Source organism: Crinia signifera, chromosome 11 (genome assembly GCF_055691185.1).
Source record: "Crinia signifera chromosome 11, ASM5569118v1, whole genome shotgun sequence".
Lineage (NCBI taxonomy): Eukaryota > Metazoa > Chordata > Amphibia > Anura > Myobatrachidae > Crinia > Crinia signifera.
Window position 1 is genome coordinate 72,978,926 of NC_139227.1, and position 17,209 is coordinate 72,996,134.

A 17,209-nucleotide genomic window follows, 5' to 3' on the forward strand; every position below is an offset into this window, starting at 1 on the left:
TTTGTCGTAGAGAATTGGAGACCAGATACTCAGTGTTATTCAAAAGGAAGGTTAACACTTTATTTACTGCATACGGAATGACCAATGCTTTCAATAACAGTGAATAACACACAATCACAGTTGAATAATTTACTACGTGCCTAACTGACTATGAATGCAGAGAGTCGCTACACTCTGCGGCTCTAGCTGACCACTTCCACCACTGCTCCGTATAATTCACTTTTAATGGTTATACTACAGTATAAGGCTATCTAGACTTCACATTCAATAAAATGTAACCTTTGGCATTGCATTTGTACAAATCAGAGCAACATGTACAATTAGTGGCATAGCTAACGGTAAACAATTGACACTATTGCATAGATAACAGTAAACACTTTGATGCTATTGCATAGATAACCAGTTTGGTGGTATTGTGCAATAATGAATGTTTCTATAGTGCACTTAATACCTGGAGTAATATCACTGTCAGTCAATAGTCCCTGTGGAGTTGCGGGGCATTGCAACGTCCTTAAAGGTGAGTTAACCGTCTCCATGTGGGGGTTCTCCCACTTGCATTTGTAATCCACAGGGTTGTAAGCTTAAATTCAGTCTCAGATAATATGCCCTTTTTGGGGCTCTTAAGCTGTGGTAGAAGGCTGGGATGGAATGAATTGGGCCCTGCTTGTTTAAGGGAGGTAACCAGCATTTCCTCTTGTCCCTTGAAGCTACTGATAAAGAGTGTGGCAGAGGAGGTTCATGAACCCCAATCATTCCCTTAGGTGATGCGGTGACCTTGCTAGTCTGCCTGACTCTGTGGCCAATAGGGGCCTGGATGCACAGGATCTCATTATATGGCTGGCGGGGACCTGGCTCTACAGAGTTAAAGTGGGGCTCTCAACTGCCCATCCAGGATGACTGTACTGGGCACCTCCTTTTGTTGTTTCTGCACTCACCAGAGGTCCTCTCATAGTCTCCCCAGCAGTGGGCTCTGTTCACTCTGGTCCCCGGCTGCACGCTGCTGCTTTTTCCTCTGCAGCTCTCCGCCCGGGCTCATGTGCTCTGTAAACAGGCGCCCGCCGTCACTCTCTGCACGCACGCCTCTCTTCTCTTCCGGACCACGCCTCCTCCCTTCCCTGAGCGGTGCCATCAGCCCTCTGCCCAGTCTGTCACTCACGGGCCCGCTGAGCTGCTGCGCTCACCACTGCTGCTGTCTTCTTCAGCCGCACTCTGCTCGCTTCCCAGGCAGCGTGCACCTCCGTTCCTGCAGCCGCTGGACGCTTCCCCTCCCTCCTCCTGCTTCCGCGCTCTCCCTACCTGCTGACCTCATTTTGCGTGCTCCTCTCTGCCTTGCCTCCTGCCCCTTGACCCCCCCTGCTTCCTATATTCCTCCTTGCTGCACCGCAACTTTAACATGAGAACAGGCGCCCACAGATAAGTGAATGAACCGTCCATTCTTTTTAAATTAAACATTTTTAACATCTATGTGCATATCGCATTCTTCCACATTTTGCATGTCCTCATGCAACTTTGCATGTCTATCTCTTATATAAATACAAAATGTACACAATCAAACATTAATACAGTACTTCTGACAGATATTATAACATACTTTGACCATAATTTTACACCGTACAACAAGCATTACGATTACTCTCTAAATCGGAGGGGTTTGCTCCTCTGGTACTCCGGACAGGTCTGCCAGACGTCTGTTCTACACCATCTTCGTGGAGGAATGGGCCACGTTCCTCGGCCTCCCTTCTTTCTTCTGTGGCAACACAGTGCGGTGCGGTTGGCATTAATTCGTCTCCTGAGGTACACGGGATTGGTTCTCCTATATCTTTACGGGGATCTGTTGGACCTTGCAGAGGATAGTCGAGGACTTGTGTAAATGCTTCCTCTTCTGTACAGTCTAACTTGTCCTTTGTCGGTGGTGGGATGTCTCCACCCTTTCTTTCACGACCTTCTTCGCCAGATCCATCCGATACTTGTGTTCGTTCACCCAGTCGGTCTGTATAACTTCTGTCTCATCGGGAAGGGTGTGGCACTCCAGATTCGCTGTTCTGCCTCCCCTACTAAAATGGCATCTGTAGAAGAATGGAGGTGGATGCCTGCGCTCGATGGGTCTCTGCTGAGGGGACGTTTCTTTCACCCTATCCCCTTTTGCTCACTTGGTCTGTACTGATGCCTTCTCCACCAGATTCTGCGGCATTCTCTCCCTTTTGGCTGGTAGAAACGTCTGTGGAACCGACGCCTGTTGGGAGCAAACCGGCTTTCTTTAACCGGTACACCGCCAGGGCCAGTCAAATTGGCTGCCTCAGCACCCTTCTCTCCTTCCACCACATCAAACTCCACCGTCTCGCCATCTCCAACACTGCGCAGAAACTTCCGGGGGTTGTTTCTCTTAACGGCCATCTGATGTACAAAGACATCCTCTTTTGTGTCAATCCTGTTGATGAAGCCGTACCCATTCCGGACATCAAACCACTTTCCAGTTCCTTGTACCTGTGTAGACAGCACTTTCTTCTCCACCTGGCTCCTCTGGATGTAGATGGTGTGTTGCAGGGTTCATTTCTCAGTCTGATTTCGGGTGAACAGTTCTAGTTTCATTGTCGAGATTAATTCTTTGGGGCAGTTTCTGAGGATGTTCATTCCTATTATAATGGGCGGTAGCCACTTCTCTTCAAAGGTCATGATCAAGCATCCTTGTTTGGGCAGTTGGGTTTGTCCGATTTTGATCCCAGCCTCCCAATAGCCGCAACAGTCAAATATTCTGCCCGTTGCTGGCTAACAGGTTCAGCCATGTCGGCGGTGGTGCCAGAATCACTTCTTCCCTCCAATGTTTGGCAAACTCAACCCATTGGACAGTGATGACCTGGGATCCAGTGTCCAGCAGGGCTGGTAAGGTGACTCCATTAATCTCAATCATGGGGCATTGGCCTACATATTTTGGCAGCCATTCCTGTGGTGAAGGACCTATTGCAGGAGGTTCTCCCGACAGCTGGTTCTAGACCTCGGGAGTTCTTTGTTTAAATGTTTGGGTTGTCTACAGTCTCTCTCAATGTGCCCGCTTTTCTGGCATCGCCTACATATCGGCCTTCCCTGTTCGTCAAACTGATCCGATGGGAGGCGACAAGAGTTCCACGGAATATTCCTCCCTTCATTACTGTACCAGGGTTCTCTTTCTGTCCTCTATGATCTCTGTTGGGAAGGTGTTTCTTTCAGGGCTCTCAGTTCTCGGCAGAGGTCGGTCATCCCTTGGGTCAAGTCAGCAATCGGGGTCCTTCGCAGTGGTGGCTTGGGCTTGCTGCTGAACAGCTACTTCAGAATTCATAGCCACCTTCCCTTTTCTAGGCTTGTCCCCAAAAACCTTGACCGCCAATTCCTTAAACTTGGCAAGGCCGATGGGTGCTTCCTGTTGGTGTAGCATCTTCAGTTGACCCTTCGTGTTTTCATCATATATCCCATCCAGGAACTGGTTCGTAAGCGTCTCATTCTCTTCTATCGCTTCAGTAGGGGTGCACTCCTTGATGGCTTGTAGTACCTCTTGCAATTCGACAGCAAATTCTCATAACGTCTCATGTGGTTGTTGCTTCCAAGCGTAAACTTGCGTCGTCAGTTCCGATACAATCTTAGCATCAAAGATTGTTGCCAATTTGTTCAATATCGCTGTCACTGATCCTTTCTGATCCGCCGGCCATGACCTGACTTTCCTCTTGGCGAACCCCTTCAACTGCGCTATTAGAATTTCAACCTTCTGCGTTTCGTTCAGTCCGTGTACATTAAACAGGATCTCAATCTGATCCCTGAAGTCGCGGAATCCGCAGGAATCTGACGATCTGTTCTCTCCGGTGCTCCAAAGTAGTATGGCATGTTAATCAATGCCGGTATCCATGCAGTGGAGCTGCTTCCTTCGGATGTGTCTCCTTGATCTATGCCCTGTATGGTTTGCGGGTTTCCTCCAAGCTTCTTCCTGAGACATCTTCAATGACGCCGGTTTGGGTTTCTATCCTTTTTCTAGGATCCGTATCCTGTTTGTGACGCCAATTGTGATAACCACAGGTGTATGTTGGTGTGCTGTCTTACTGGTGTTGCTGCTTAGATGATACTGCTTCTTCTTTGTCGTAGAGAATTGGAGACTGGAAACTCAGTGTGGTTCAAAAGGAAGGTTAACACTTTATTTACTGCATATGGAATGACCAATGCTTTCAATAACAGTGAATAACACAATCACAGTTGAATAATTTACTACGTGCCTAACTGACTATGAATGCAGAGAGTCGCTACACTCTGCGGCTCTAGCCGACAACTTCTACCCCTGCTCCGTATTATTCACTTTTTAATGGTTATACTATAAGTCTATCTAGACTTCACATTCAATAAAATGTAACCTTTGGCATCGCATTTGTACAATCACAGTGGCACAGTTAACTGTAAACAATTGACACTATTGCGTAGATAACGGTAAACACTTTGATGCTATTGCATAGATAACAGTAACCAGTTTGGTATTATTGCGCAATAATGAATGTTTCTATAGTGCACATACCTGGAGTAATGTCACTGTCAGTCATTAAGTCAATAGTCCCTGTGAAGTTGCGGGGGATTGCAGTGTCCTTAAAGGTGAGTTAACCGCCTCCAAGTGGGGGTTCTCCCACTTGCATTTGTAATCCACAGGGTTGTAAGCTTAAATTCAGTCTCTGGATGAAGTCTGGGATGGAATGAATTGGGCCCTGCAGGTGCTGCTTGTTTAAGGGAGGTAACCAATATTTCCTCTTGTCCCTTGAAGCTACTGATAAAGAGTGTGGCAGAGGAGTTTCATGAACCACAATCCTTCCCTTGAGCTCTCTCCCTTAGGTGATGCGGTGACCTTGCTAGTCTGCCTGTCTCTGTGGCCAATAGGGGACTGGATGCACAGCGTCTCTCTATATGGCTGACAGGGACCTGGCTCTACGGAGTTAAAATGGGGCTCTCAACTGCCCATCCAGGATGACTGTACTGGGCACCTCCTTTTGTTGTTTCTGCACTCACCAGCGGTCCTCTCATAGTCTCCCCAGCAGTGGGCTCTGTTCACTCTGGTCCCCGGCTGCACGCTGCTACTTTTTTCCTCTGCACCTCTCCGCCAGGTTTCTGGTGCTCTGTATACAGGCGCCCGCCGTCACTCTCTGCACGGCGCACCTATCTTCTCTGGCGGCGCCTGGTTGCACCGTGTGTCCGGGCCCCGGGTGATGTGCCGGAACTGATGGTATAGTTACTCGGTGCCGGGCCACTCCTCCTCCCTTCCCTGAACGGCGCAATCAGCCCTCTGCCCGGTCTCTGTCACTCATGGGCCTGCTGAGCTGCTGCGTTCGCCACCGCTGCTCTCTTCTTCAGTCGCACTCTGGTCGCCTCCCTGCAGCCGCTGGAAGCTTCCCCTCCCCCTCCTGCTTCCTGTCATACTAGCGTATATGCCGGCATTTTGAATTGATAAAGTATGTCAAAAATACAAATTTATAAAAATAATAATTATTTTTATTATTCTAATCATTTTTATAATCAAAACTGTGGAGTAAAAGGTCTATGGCAGGTGAGGCAGTGCCTCACCTGGCTACCTTTTTTGCACATCTTTTATAAAAACTCAGTGAATCTCCAGCAGTGTAACTGCTGCACACGTGTATAATGCCAGCATGTACCCCATGGCTCATATATTGTGTGCATATCTGGCTCTGGTACTTGCCAGGGACTCTTGAGCCATTTGTGTGTGCACGCATCTCCACTCCCGACGATTTTCAGTGGTGCTACTGTAGACAGGAAGTTTTTCTTCTACAGCAGCCTTCCATTAGGCAAGGCTCCACCCCCTCTACAGGCCCCACCCCTCTAGCAGCCCGCTATGTCCCTGCGCCCTTACATTGATAAATACCGGCGGTATTGCACGACACCGCAATGCGATGTCCGGCAATGTCACCACGCCGGCATCGCTCTGTAATGATAAATGCCCCCCTTAGAAGTTACACATTCCTCATAGACAGCCATGATTTTTTGATGGCACCCCCCCAGATCCCGGCACCTATTCTCCTATAGTATGTTGGAACAGAATGCAGTGGCTCAATGCGTTTTGGCGTGTTCACATGCCTTCACTCCAGCTCCTGATGATGAAGGCATGTGAACATGCCGAAACTAGTTAAGCCACTGCATTCTGTTCCAGCATACTATTGAAAATCAATCCATCTCACCCTTTTCAATTCAAAATCTTGGAATTCCTTATCCGAGCTTATCTGGACCAGTTTCATACCATCTTTTGGATCCCCAAATCTGCAGCCACTGAGCCAGATATCTGCCATACCTTTGAAAATTCCTTTCTTACAGGACTCCACTATCTATGGTAACTATATCCATTGGTGTTGATTTGGACACAAAAATCCACTCTCCACAATATTGAATGCTAGCTGGAAAATATCAGTCATTATATTCATTATTGATTTTTATATCATCTATTTTTATCTCATGAGAATTCTCATATGAAATGTACTATATATGATTGTTTTATTCATTTTTTTTAAATCTATATTTAGACAATAAATTCTTTTCAGATAAACCCTAGCGCTGTATCACACATTTTCTCTAGACTTTTTTTATTTGAGAATGGGAAAAAATAATAATTTGATGATCAGTGACTCGAATGATTTTTCGCCCGTACATCCGCATGTGAATCTGTAAGCATACACATCCATTCATATGCCAGTGCGGGCATTTGGTCAGCAAAGGGGGGCAGGCATTAGTTTCCCCAGTGGGCGGCGTTTACCCACTCACTAGGCAGGGAAAGAACGCTGCTTATCGAGCTGATCTAAATCAGGCCCTATGTGTGATTGGCACTACTATTTATTTGTTTGAGTATTACTATAGTGGCCATTGTGTGCAGAAGCGGCACTACTCCTGAAGTGCATTGTGTGTGCATTAGTCCTGTGGATATTGCTTGTGTAAGCGGCACTACTCCTGAAAGGCATTGTGTGCATAAGCAGCGCTAGTCTTGTGGGCATTCTGTGCATAAGGACACTATTCATGTGGGCACTGTGTGCGTAAGTGGCATCAATCCTGTGTGTGTTTTAGCAGAAATAATCCTGTGGGCTTTGTCTGCATAAGTAGTGGTGCTACCCCTGCGGGCATTGTATGCAAAAATGGTGTTATCCATGTGGGCATTGTGTTCATAAGTGGCGCTATTCCTGTGGGCATTTTATGCATAAGCTTTATTTACCCCTGTTGGCATTGTTTGCATAATGCCACTACTCCTTTGGGCATTGTGTGTGTGCAGAGGCGTAACTAGAACAATGTGGGCCCCATAGCAAAATCTTGGATGGGGCCCCCCATTGTCACTATAATGCCCATGGGGGGGGGTTGCCAGAAAAAAAGGGGGAGTGTATGAGACAAATGGTGTCGGGACAGAAACAGTGCTGAGGAGAGAGAGAGAGAGAGGTGCAGGAGGATAGAGAGCAGGGCAAAAAGAGGGGGAGAAAGCATAGGAGAGAGATGGTGCTGTGTACCTGCTACTTTACCCCCATTACTTACAGGTGCCTCTGTGTACTTTTGAATTACACCCTCCCATATCCAATAAAGGTGCCACTGTGTACCCTCCCAGGACAGATGACACTACCTCAAGCTGCGCAGCACGGTGGGTCTCTGCTCCGTCAGGACTCAACAACACTTCACCCTGCCGGGTCTCCGCTACACCGCGCCAGGTCTCCGCATCATGAGCCTGAAGTTGCACAAGTGCTGGGACTCCCGAGTCGGCATCACCGCGCCAGTCTCTCCAAACAGCACATCAGCGCCGGAAACTGTGCAGTGCACAGGCGCTTTTGAAGGACGCGCTGGGGCTGGTCAGTGGTCACTAGATAGTGACGTTGAGCCCCAGAACAGAGGAGGAGGAGAGACCAGAGTCTTAACGATCGCTTCCGACGCTTCACTTATACAGTCAGTGATGCGCTGGCCTCTGTCCCTGGAACACAGGACAACAGCGCTGTCAGCATGCCCGCAGCATTATTTAAAAAATGTAAAGGGTGCAGGGGATTGTTAGCTTGGCCCGGGCCCCCCAGCCGCCGGGCCCCATAGCAACTGCATCCCCTGCACCCTCTATTGTTACGCCACTGGGTGTGTGTGTGGAAATGCTGCTACTCCTGTGGGCATTGTGTCTTGAAGCAGTGTTATTATTGTGTCCATTGTGTGTGTTAGCGGTGCTACTGCTGGCATTGTGTGCATAACAGTACTACTCTATGGGCATTGTGCACATTAACAGTGCTAATAAGTGTTGCAAAGACCACATGAGTAATGTGGAGGATCCAGACCATGTTTTGGAGCAGTAGCAAAAGCCAAGCGTGTTATCAGCAGCACCTGTGATTTCCTGATATAAGTGTTTCCAGGGCAGAACAAAATGCTCTTGATGGTGGATTAGCTACCCAAGCAATAGGCCGGGATGTGGGTGATGGTGGGGACCACTGGAGCATTTGTAACATTTGTCTGTTTATGCAGTAATTGCCTGTAACTACGCTTGCCTATGGAATTCATCTGGTATGCTGTGGCCTGCTTTATAAAATAAAGATCAAAGGCTTCATTAATTCCCTGTGTATGTGATCCTTGTCACAATTGCTGGAGACTGAGAGCAAAACTCAGCTGGACTAACTACAGCCTTTGGGTGGGATGCTCTAATCCCCACTTCCAGTTACCCCCCCCCCCCCCGCCCTTCTCCGGCTACTGCTACGATATTAATTGCATATGCTCTAACATATGCAATTAGTATAGCAACGGGAAGCTCTTGCAATAAGAGTTGCCCATTGAGAAGCAGCCGGAAAAGGATGTACACTGCAGGGAGGATGAGGTCACTGGTCCGGGCAGTGCCAGCCGGATACAGTTGGTGGTGGGGGTTGGCAGGAGTCGGTGGGGGGTCGCGTTAAGTAGCCCATAGGCGTCTATAGGGCATCGCCAGCTGGCGATACCCCTTGCAGTGAAAACCCAGCATGTGGGTTTTCCTGCATATCAAAATGCGGTAAAATCCCGATAACGGGGTTTACCGCATTTTTAGTTTAGAGCGTCCAACCCAGTAGGTCAGTTACCTGTGGTTTAAATGGGCAGGTTTTTTTCTCTTCTCTGATTTACACATTATCCCTTATTCTGGTCCGCTTGCAAGAAGACCGATGTTTGGCATATGCGCAGCCACATTTCTACACAGACTGTTCACTGGGTGCACGCACCCAAGGCAGCGGGCGGAGGAAGTGGTACAGCGGGGGATAGTTGCACCCATCTGTACGCCCAGCATTTCATGGGCATTCCTATGAAAATGGTGGCCATTTCCATGGAAATTGGCCGTGCCGAGTGTCCACGCATACCTAAAGTTACCAGAGAGTCGTGACCATCGAATGATGTAGGTGTTCCCAGGGCCGGCAACAGAAATCTTGGGGCCCTGTACAATTATATTTCTGGGGCCCCCACCTAATCCCAAATCCACACAACGCTCTTCTGCATGAGCCTCATTTAACCTTTCGCTACTCCAGATCCTGCTTTCAGGTGCGGACTTCTCTCGTTCTCAGTCCTGCTGGTTTGGCTCCTGGCTGCTGCTTACTGCTTGCTTCTGGCTGCTGCTGGCCTGTCATTTTCACAAAAGAACTCTGAGCACTATAAGCAGGCAGGGCAGGTCTTTCACAGAGTGCGGAACAGATGACCCGCGCATGCACAGTAGAAGTACAGGAGCCAGAGACTGAGGCCACAGCACCAGCGGGGGGGGAAGGCTGTGCGCCTGCGGCCCCAGGCCATGCGCGCACACACAGAGTAGATGGCACGGGCACACAATGAGTCAGTCAGACTCGGCCACACACAGACGGTGCACAGTAGACGGCCGGGCCACAAGTCACTGACAGGCCAGCTAGTACAGGCAGTGGCCATGCCATGGCATGGAAACTCTGGGGCCCTTCAGATCTCTGGGGCCCCTGTGGCCGATCTCTGGGGCCCCTGTCGCCTGCCCTGGGTGTTCCCCCACAGCCTGTGAATGGATGTTTGTTAAACATCCATTTGCAGCCCATACAAGTATACACGGCGAGCGGTGTTTGGTGGACTCGCAAGGCTGCGAATTTGCAGCCTTGGGAATCGACCAGAATGACCCCCATTATACAGCTTGCTTGAAATGTAGCAGTTTCTGAAATTTGTGAATGTTTAGCAATGAGATAAAACTCAACCAATGTAATGGGGCCTACACACTGTCTTCTAAGTAGATCGCTTAGAAAACGCCCCTATCGCTTCATGTGCAGGGCCCATAGGTGTAGCAATGCGCAGCACCGCCTGGCAGCATCACCCTGCAATTAATATCCACCACGTACATCACTGTGCCTGACAGATAGCTCAGCACACAGCACTGACACATCGCTGTGTGCAGGCCCGGCGACTGGGGGGGGGGGGGCTGTCAATGGGGACACCCGTGATGGGCCTCGAGGGTAAGAGGGGCCCCCGGGGATCAGACACAGATAGATATAGACTGGGTAAAATATAGTCCCTCAAAGTAGGGGGCATTACTGTGGACATTATACTGTGGGCATCATTCGTAAGAGGCATTACTGTGGGCTGTAGGGTGAGGGAGGACATTAGTGTGATAGAGCACAGGCTGTGTGATAAAGGAGCGAGTCAATGTGATAGAGCCTAGGTTTAGGATTAGAGAGTGCGTCATGGTACTATAGCACAAGACGTGTAATAGACCACAGGGTGAAGGAGTGCGTCAGTGTGATGGATCGTAGGCGGCTACAGTGCGTCCAGTTTATGTTTCAGCATAGAGGTGTGGGTGATAACTTTAGGGGCCCCCAACCCCTCAAACACTATCAGTGTATGGGGCCCCAAGAGTTCTGTTGCCGCCACTGACTGTGTGCTGCCCAATCTTGCTGAGCTTTCAGAGTGATCTAGTATTGCTCAGAATGCTCAGCAAATCTCCACGTGTGTAGGTGCTGTTGAAGTCGTGTTGCATCCACATCACACTAGCATGGTATGGCCGCCATTTTGGTTCACATAGTTACGTAAATAGTGTATAAAAGCAACTAGGAATAATTGTGCGAACCCTGAGCGCAGCTATACTAATACACATAAACCCATAATCCACACTCTCAAATAATAAAATATAGTTATGTGGTTTAATATCGCTACACATAGATACTAAATGTGTATTGACATTAATACTATGTGATCAGCCTCTCACTCGCAGCGATCCGGTGTTTGTTTGAATTGCGCAGCATTTACCATTCAAAAGTTATGGACATTATATCTATTAAACTATACATTGCCACAAGGAAGGGCTCAAAAGTAAAATCCAGTTAAAACCAGATGCACAGCAGGAATCCCTAGATGATGACGAAGCCACTGAACAAAGAACCAGCTGTGCTTCTTTAGTTACTGTACCAATCAGGAAAAGCGAAACCTGACCTCTTGACCAATGAAGAACTTTATTGTATCCCATTGTCTGGACCCTATATAATGATGTGCACGGACTCAGGACAGTCTATTTGCTATTTCTATCCCACTGTGCTCAGGATTCTAGAAACATAGAAACATAGAATTTGACGGCAGATAAGAACCACTTGGCCCATCTAGTCTGCCCCTTTTTTTAAACATGTTACCTCAAACCATATTTGATCCTTATTTTTTTGTAAGGATATCAATATGCTTATCCCAAGCATGTTTAAATTGTACTACTGTATTTGCGTCTACCACCTCTGATGGTAGGCTATTCCACTTATCTACTACTCTTTCTGTGAAAAAATTCTTCCTCACATTTCCCCTGAATCTTCCTCCCTCTAGTTTCAGTGCATGTCCTCGTGTTCTGTTGCTCCTCTTCCTGTGAAGAATGTCTCCCACCTGTACCTTGTTAAAACCCTTGATATATTTGAAAGTCTATCATGTCCCCCCTTTTTTCTAATTATAGTTCCCTGGTCCAGGGGGGAGGGGGGAGGGGGGAGGGGGGAGGGGGGAGGGGGGGGGTCGCCAGCGTGTGAGAGACGGTATTTTTGTGTTTCTTATTTCTGTTACCTTTTAGTCCATTAGGTACTCAATACATATGTTGAAGGACTTTGTACCCTTACTCCGGTATTTATACCAAGTCTCGTGTAATTATTCGCAATAATCGGAACAGTTTACAGGAATTATACCTGGTGCATTTAAGTGTGTTTAAGTACTTAGGAGGTTATTCTGGTTGGTGCGTAACTTTCCGAATTCTTTCGGAGCGGACCGCACGCCACGCTGTGCGGACATTGTAAGAACAAACGCCCACAGGTCCTCCGCATTCGGACGGACTCGCTCTCTAAGAAGAGGGTGTGTTTTCGGACAACATCGAAACCGTGCGTGTGCGGTGGCCACACAAAGATTCTGCACGGTCTTACAGCGTCAGAACGGACGGGAAGCTGGCCGTACGCACCAATGCGGTGTATTTTCGCAAAACTCACGACTATTATCTGAACTCATAAATCTGTCACATGAGACACTTATGCAAATAGGCTATTTTTATCCCCAAATGTGTGGTGTTATTGCTGAATGTAAAAGTGACATGTAAAATTATATTATTGGTACCAATGTCTGACCATTGCTTGCAGTGTAAATGTGGGTAAAATAGCAAACATGCAGTGGTGTTTTAACTTATCTTTGTGTCTTTAAGTAATGGTCCCTTTAGGCAGCAATGCTTCCAATTGAAGCAATAAAAAGAGTGTGAGTAATGAGTAGAGGAGTGGATTGTATTGTGTTCAGGTGCGGGCGTACTAATTGAGCGAACCAAATGCCTAGCACATGAACAAGTGGTTTCCGCAAAGTGAAACTTGCTTATGAAGACCGCATATTTCATGCGTGTTGGTTCGTTTGCAGTCGGTGTGCTGTCCGAATGCACGCCTACCAGAGTTCGTGTACGCCCATATTTACGCCCAGTTTTTCCCACTTCGAAACCACGCCCTTGTGTAAGTCCGAATGACGCCCAAAAACGCCCATATTTCCCGAGTCAATTCGGTGGACATTTCTGTACAGTATTAGTGAGAACGAGTACGGAGACCATGCGTGGCACATGTGCATAGCGTTGACTACGCATGCGCAGACGGCTAAAAAGCGCCCTCCGAAAGAATTCGGAAATTACCGCACCAAGCAGAATAAGGCCCTTAGTACTGTGAAGGATACCGCCATAAGGGTATTGGTTTAGCGTGAGAGATACGCTGATAAGGTTCACTACGTGGCGCTATGCATTGGTTCGCCCGTAGTTAGGTATAAAGGTTATACGTTTATGGACACAGTACGTAGACTGCGCAACTTCACTTATTATCCATCTGTTTGGGATTTATTAGGATTTAGGTGCCTTATGAATGTTTCCATACCTTTTTAAGAGCTCCCCTTTCTCTACAAAAGGCTCCTGACCAGTGGCGTAACTACTGTAAGGCAGCCCCAGCTGCCGCTTGGGGGAGCAAGCCACAGTGGGGTCTGTGTGGGCGCCGGCACCCGCTCGTCACACTGATATGCTGCTACCTGTCGCTGCCCACCGGAGGCGAGTCAGCTGCAGCACGAGTGCGGCCATGGCAGAGGGGGAGCAACATTTTTGGCAGGGGGGAGCAAAATTTATAGTTACGCCTCTGCTCCTGACAGCCCCACAGTTCTAAAGTCTGCAGCACTGTTGGAGCTCTTTGTACTAGTCACAGCAAAACGAATGTAATGTGTATACGTTTTGCATCTTACTGTTTTTTCTTTTCTTTTGAATCTTCCACAGGGTCGTAAACCAGAGCCAGGGGACTTGATTGAATTTCAACGCGCCGCTTACCAACATTGGGCCATATATGTTGGAAATGGAGAAGTTGTACATTTAACTGGTGAGATGTTAGATATTCGCATGTGTTGATGAATATAACGATAGATCCAAGGTAAGTGGGGATGTACACCCTGTACTTCACTTCCAATATACAAATAATGTTACATACACAGTGATTAGGTGAAAAAATTATATGGAAATTAATTTTTTCACCTATTTAGCGGTTTCCACATTAAAAATAATAACAATAGTAAAACACTGTGAAAAAGTGTTTAAAATAGGCTATGGTATATTCTATATGTTAGTAAAATCAATAACGGCTAATACCGGTGTGTGTGTGTGTGTGTGTATATATACACAAATGGACATGGGGTCACAGGACAAACATAAAAAGTCCAGTGCACAGGCCAAGTAGGTATTTGTCCAATATGCTGTTTGAAAAGTCCTTACAGGCTCTTGAGAACAATTTGAAGTAAGGTACCTGTTCCCAGGGTGCAGGGGGTCTGCCGGCAGACTTACCCGTCAGTGCCATATTGCGCAAATGGCGTTGGCGGGATCTCCACATACATACTAGTTTATCCAGCAAGGCTTCCTCAGGATGGTGTGTGTGGTTGGTGCCCCTGCAGGCCGGGGTTTAAGTACATTATTCTAGTGCTCTAATTGGTCCTTACTTTCACGCCCCTGTGTGGGCGTCTAGCAATCTTATGCTGTCTAGTGCTGTAATTTCCATCCTTACCCGGGCGGGCTGGTAGCAGGTGATTCCCCTTAGCGAGTGTCTGGTGCGGCGTCATTTCCCGGCCTCTCATTGATGCCCTGCCACTGTCAGCTGTGTGAGGGGGGCGGGTGGGCGCGACGTCATTGCCACTCTGTCTCTATCAGCTGTGTGATGTTACCATATATAATTTTGTTTGCATAGAAATTGAATATTATTTTGATACTATAAAGTAATGTAGTGTAGCTATAAATTGAATATGTATATCATTCAAATGTTTACAGAATGTAGCAATATTTGTATTTAGGTAGTCTGTGCTGTAAGGCAGAATTGTGGGACAGTGTATATTAGACAGACTGTATTGACTCCAGCCATCTGGTTTCCTTTCTGGAGAATGTAGTTGCTAGTACATCATCCAAGTTACTTTGCAGGACAGACAGGACACTATTGTGTATTTTGACAACAAGAGTGTAAAATAGATTGATGCACAGGGAGAGACCAGAACAGGAGATCTCGCAAAGGAGATTACCACTAGAGTCCAGACAAGCAGGAGACCCTGTCACCATTAGCATCCATAAATTCAATAACGTCATGAGAACAGGGAACTTCAATTCATGTATTTGGGATATAAGGAGAGAGATAGAGTAGACATTCACTCTCACACTCACAGACACTCACAGACACACGGACAGTCGGCAAGAAACCCATTCAGAGAGTCAGGAGGAGAGATGTGAGAGAGAAGCAAGAGAAAGAATGGAATAAATAAGCAATGGGCAGGAGGTGAGGTGAATCATAGGTAGCTATACCCATGTAACTTGTAAGTATGTCATTTTATGTTAGTATCGTAGCAGTCTAAGTCTGTCAATTGTTTAATGTAATTTTATGTAATATAAGCAAGGAGGCGTATATATAAATATATATATAATAGCATATACATCAATTATTGTGTTAATGTATTCTGTATGGTTTGTTTTGCCTATAAATAAAATCCTCCAATTGGAGCTAAAATTACAAGTCTCGAACTCTCATATTTGGGGAATCAAATTATGACAAGTACTCTGCATATTGTATTGTAAGGTCTATTAGAATATAATTGCAGATGTCAAATATATATGTTATTATATCAATCCAAGATATAATAAATATATTTTATATAATATTTCAATCTCAATAACCAATATTGGGATAAAGAGAGATATATGACCCCTAAAATAAAACTCTACAATGGCGACCGCAGCAGGACTTGTGCATTTTGGTATCTGATTGTATGATTATAATATTTATAAGGAGTAGCAGATGCGTGAAGCTGGCTACCTAACCTACAGAATCACAGTGAGGATGTATCTAGGAAAACGTAATACTATTGTGTATTTTTATCTTGCATTGTTTGTAGACCTAGAATAACGTATTGGTGAAACAGAACTGATATTCCATTGTTACCATTATCTGGGAGTGCACGCTTAGATATTGATAATATGGACTCATTCAGCAACATTTTTAACTAATACTATATTTACTAGGCTCAGCACAAGGGCTGTTTAGCCTGCTGACACATTGCAAGATCACAGTGGGGTATGTTACTAAATAGGCACTTGATAATTGTAAAGGCCTAGAATAAATAAACAGTGGAAATGAGCATTTCCAAATAAATTAAAATTAGTACCAGATATTAGAGTTAACTTTGAGAATCCGGACACTCTCATTGGGAGGATATCTTGTGTACAAAAGTATAAATACAGCATTGTAAAATAAGTGCAATGTTGAAAATGCAAAGAGTTGCTGTAACATTTAGGAAAATGCACAGAGCAGCGACTTTAGAAGTTAAGCAGGAATGTAAAGAGAAATCAGGTTCACGTCTTAAGAGCGCATGCCTGAAAATGAATGCAAATGTGAATTCCTTCTTAAAATCCCTAAAGGTTAAGAAGTGTACTCAGAAGAATTCTGAGACAAAAGTAAATTTTCTGGTAGATTGTGAACAAACTGCCCAGATCTCTCATGAAGGGATCACAGAAGCACCCAGCAAAGGTGTTAGGAGCAGGGATGAGACCACAGAGGGGCTCATTCACAAACAGACTTCAAAGTCTGAAATGGTCACAGATGCTAATCAGGGCTCTGTAATAGAGAGAGAACGTAATACTGTGCATGATGTACCTATACTCAAAGCGCACATTACTGCAAATAAGGCAGGAGCAATGAGAGATATCCCCTGCACTGTTTTGATTAAGGGGGGAGATCAGTACATTGAGAAGGATAGTGATTCTGCAAAATCCACTCTCACAGCCCCCATTGTGACAAAAGAAATTGTGTTGCCCTCAGGGAAAAGGGAACTGGCAATAACCTTGTATACACACACTCCAATTGTAGGTAAAGTTGTCACAGAATTAAATGAGCAAATGTATTCAGCCACAAATATGTCTGAGCTGAGCAATGGCATGAATTTGAGCATGCATGATCACACAAAAGGTTCCACCATCTCTGTAACCCCCACACAGCAGTTAGAGACATCTAGTGGTGGAGCAAATGTCCACAGTCCCTTAGAGAGACCACATGCAGAGTGTCAATCTGTGAACAACACACAGAAGTACAGGAATGCTAAAGAGCATCACCAGGATGAGAATGTTTATATGTCCTGGAGTCCTAACCATTTTATTTTAGGTTTGGTCAAACATGAAGCTCCGAGTCATACTAAGCATATTTGGTACAGCCTAACAAGTTTTTCGCCCCACAAGTATATTTTTCAGAAG

The 17,209-nt window shown here is 46.3% G+C and overlaps 1 protein-coding gene across 1 annotated transcript in view; it reads left to right on the forward strand.

Annotated features, from left to right (window-relative positions):
• Window positions 1-17,209, forward strand: part of LOC146045744 (phospholipase A and acyltransferase 2-like) — a 48,259-nt gene that overhangs the window by 15,100 nt on the left and 15,950 nt on the right. Inside the window, exon 3 of the mRNA XM_083164789.1 lies at window positions 13,715-13,814. Within this exon, the coding sequence (XP_083020915.1) occupies window positions 13,715-13,814 (100 nt within the window). The remainder of the gene's footprint in view (window positions 1-13,714; window positions 13,815-17,209) is intronic.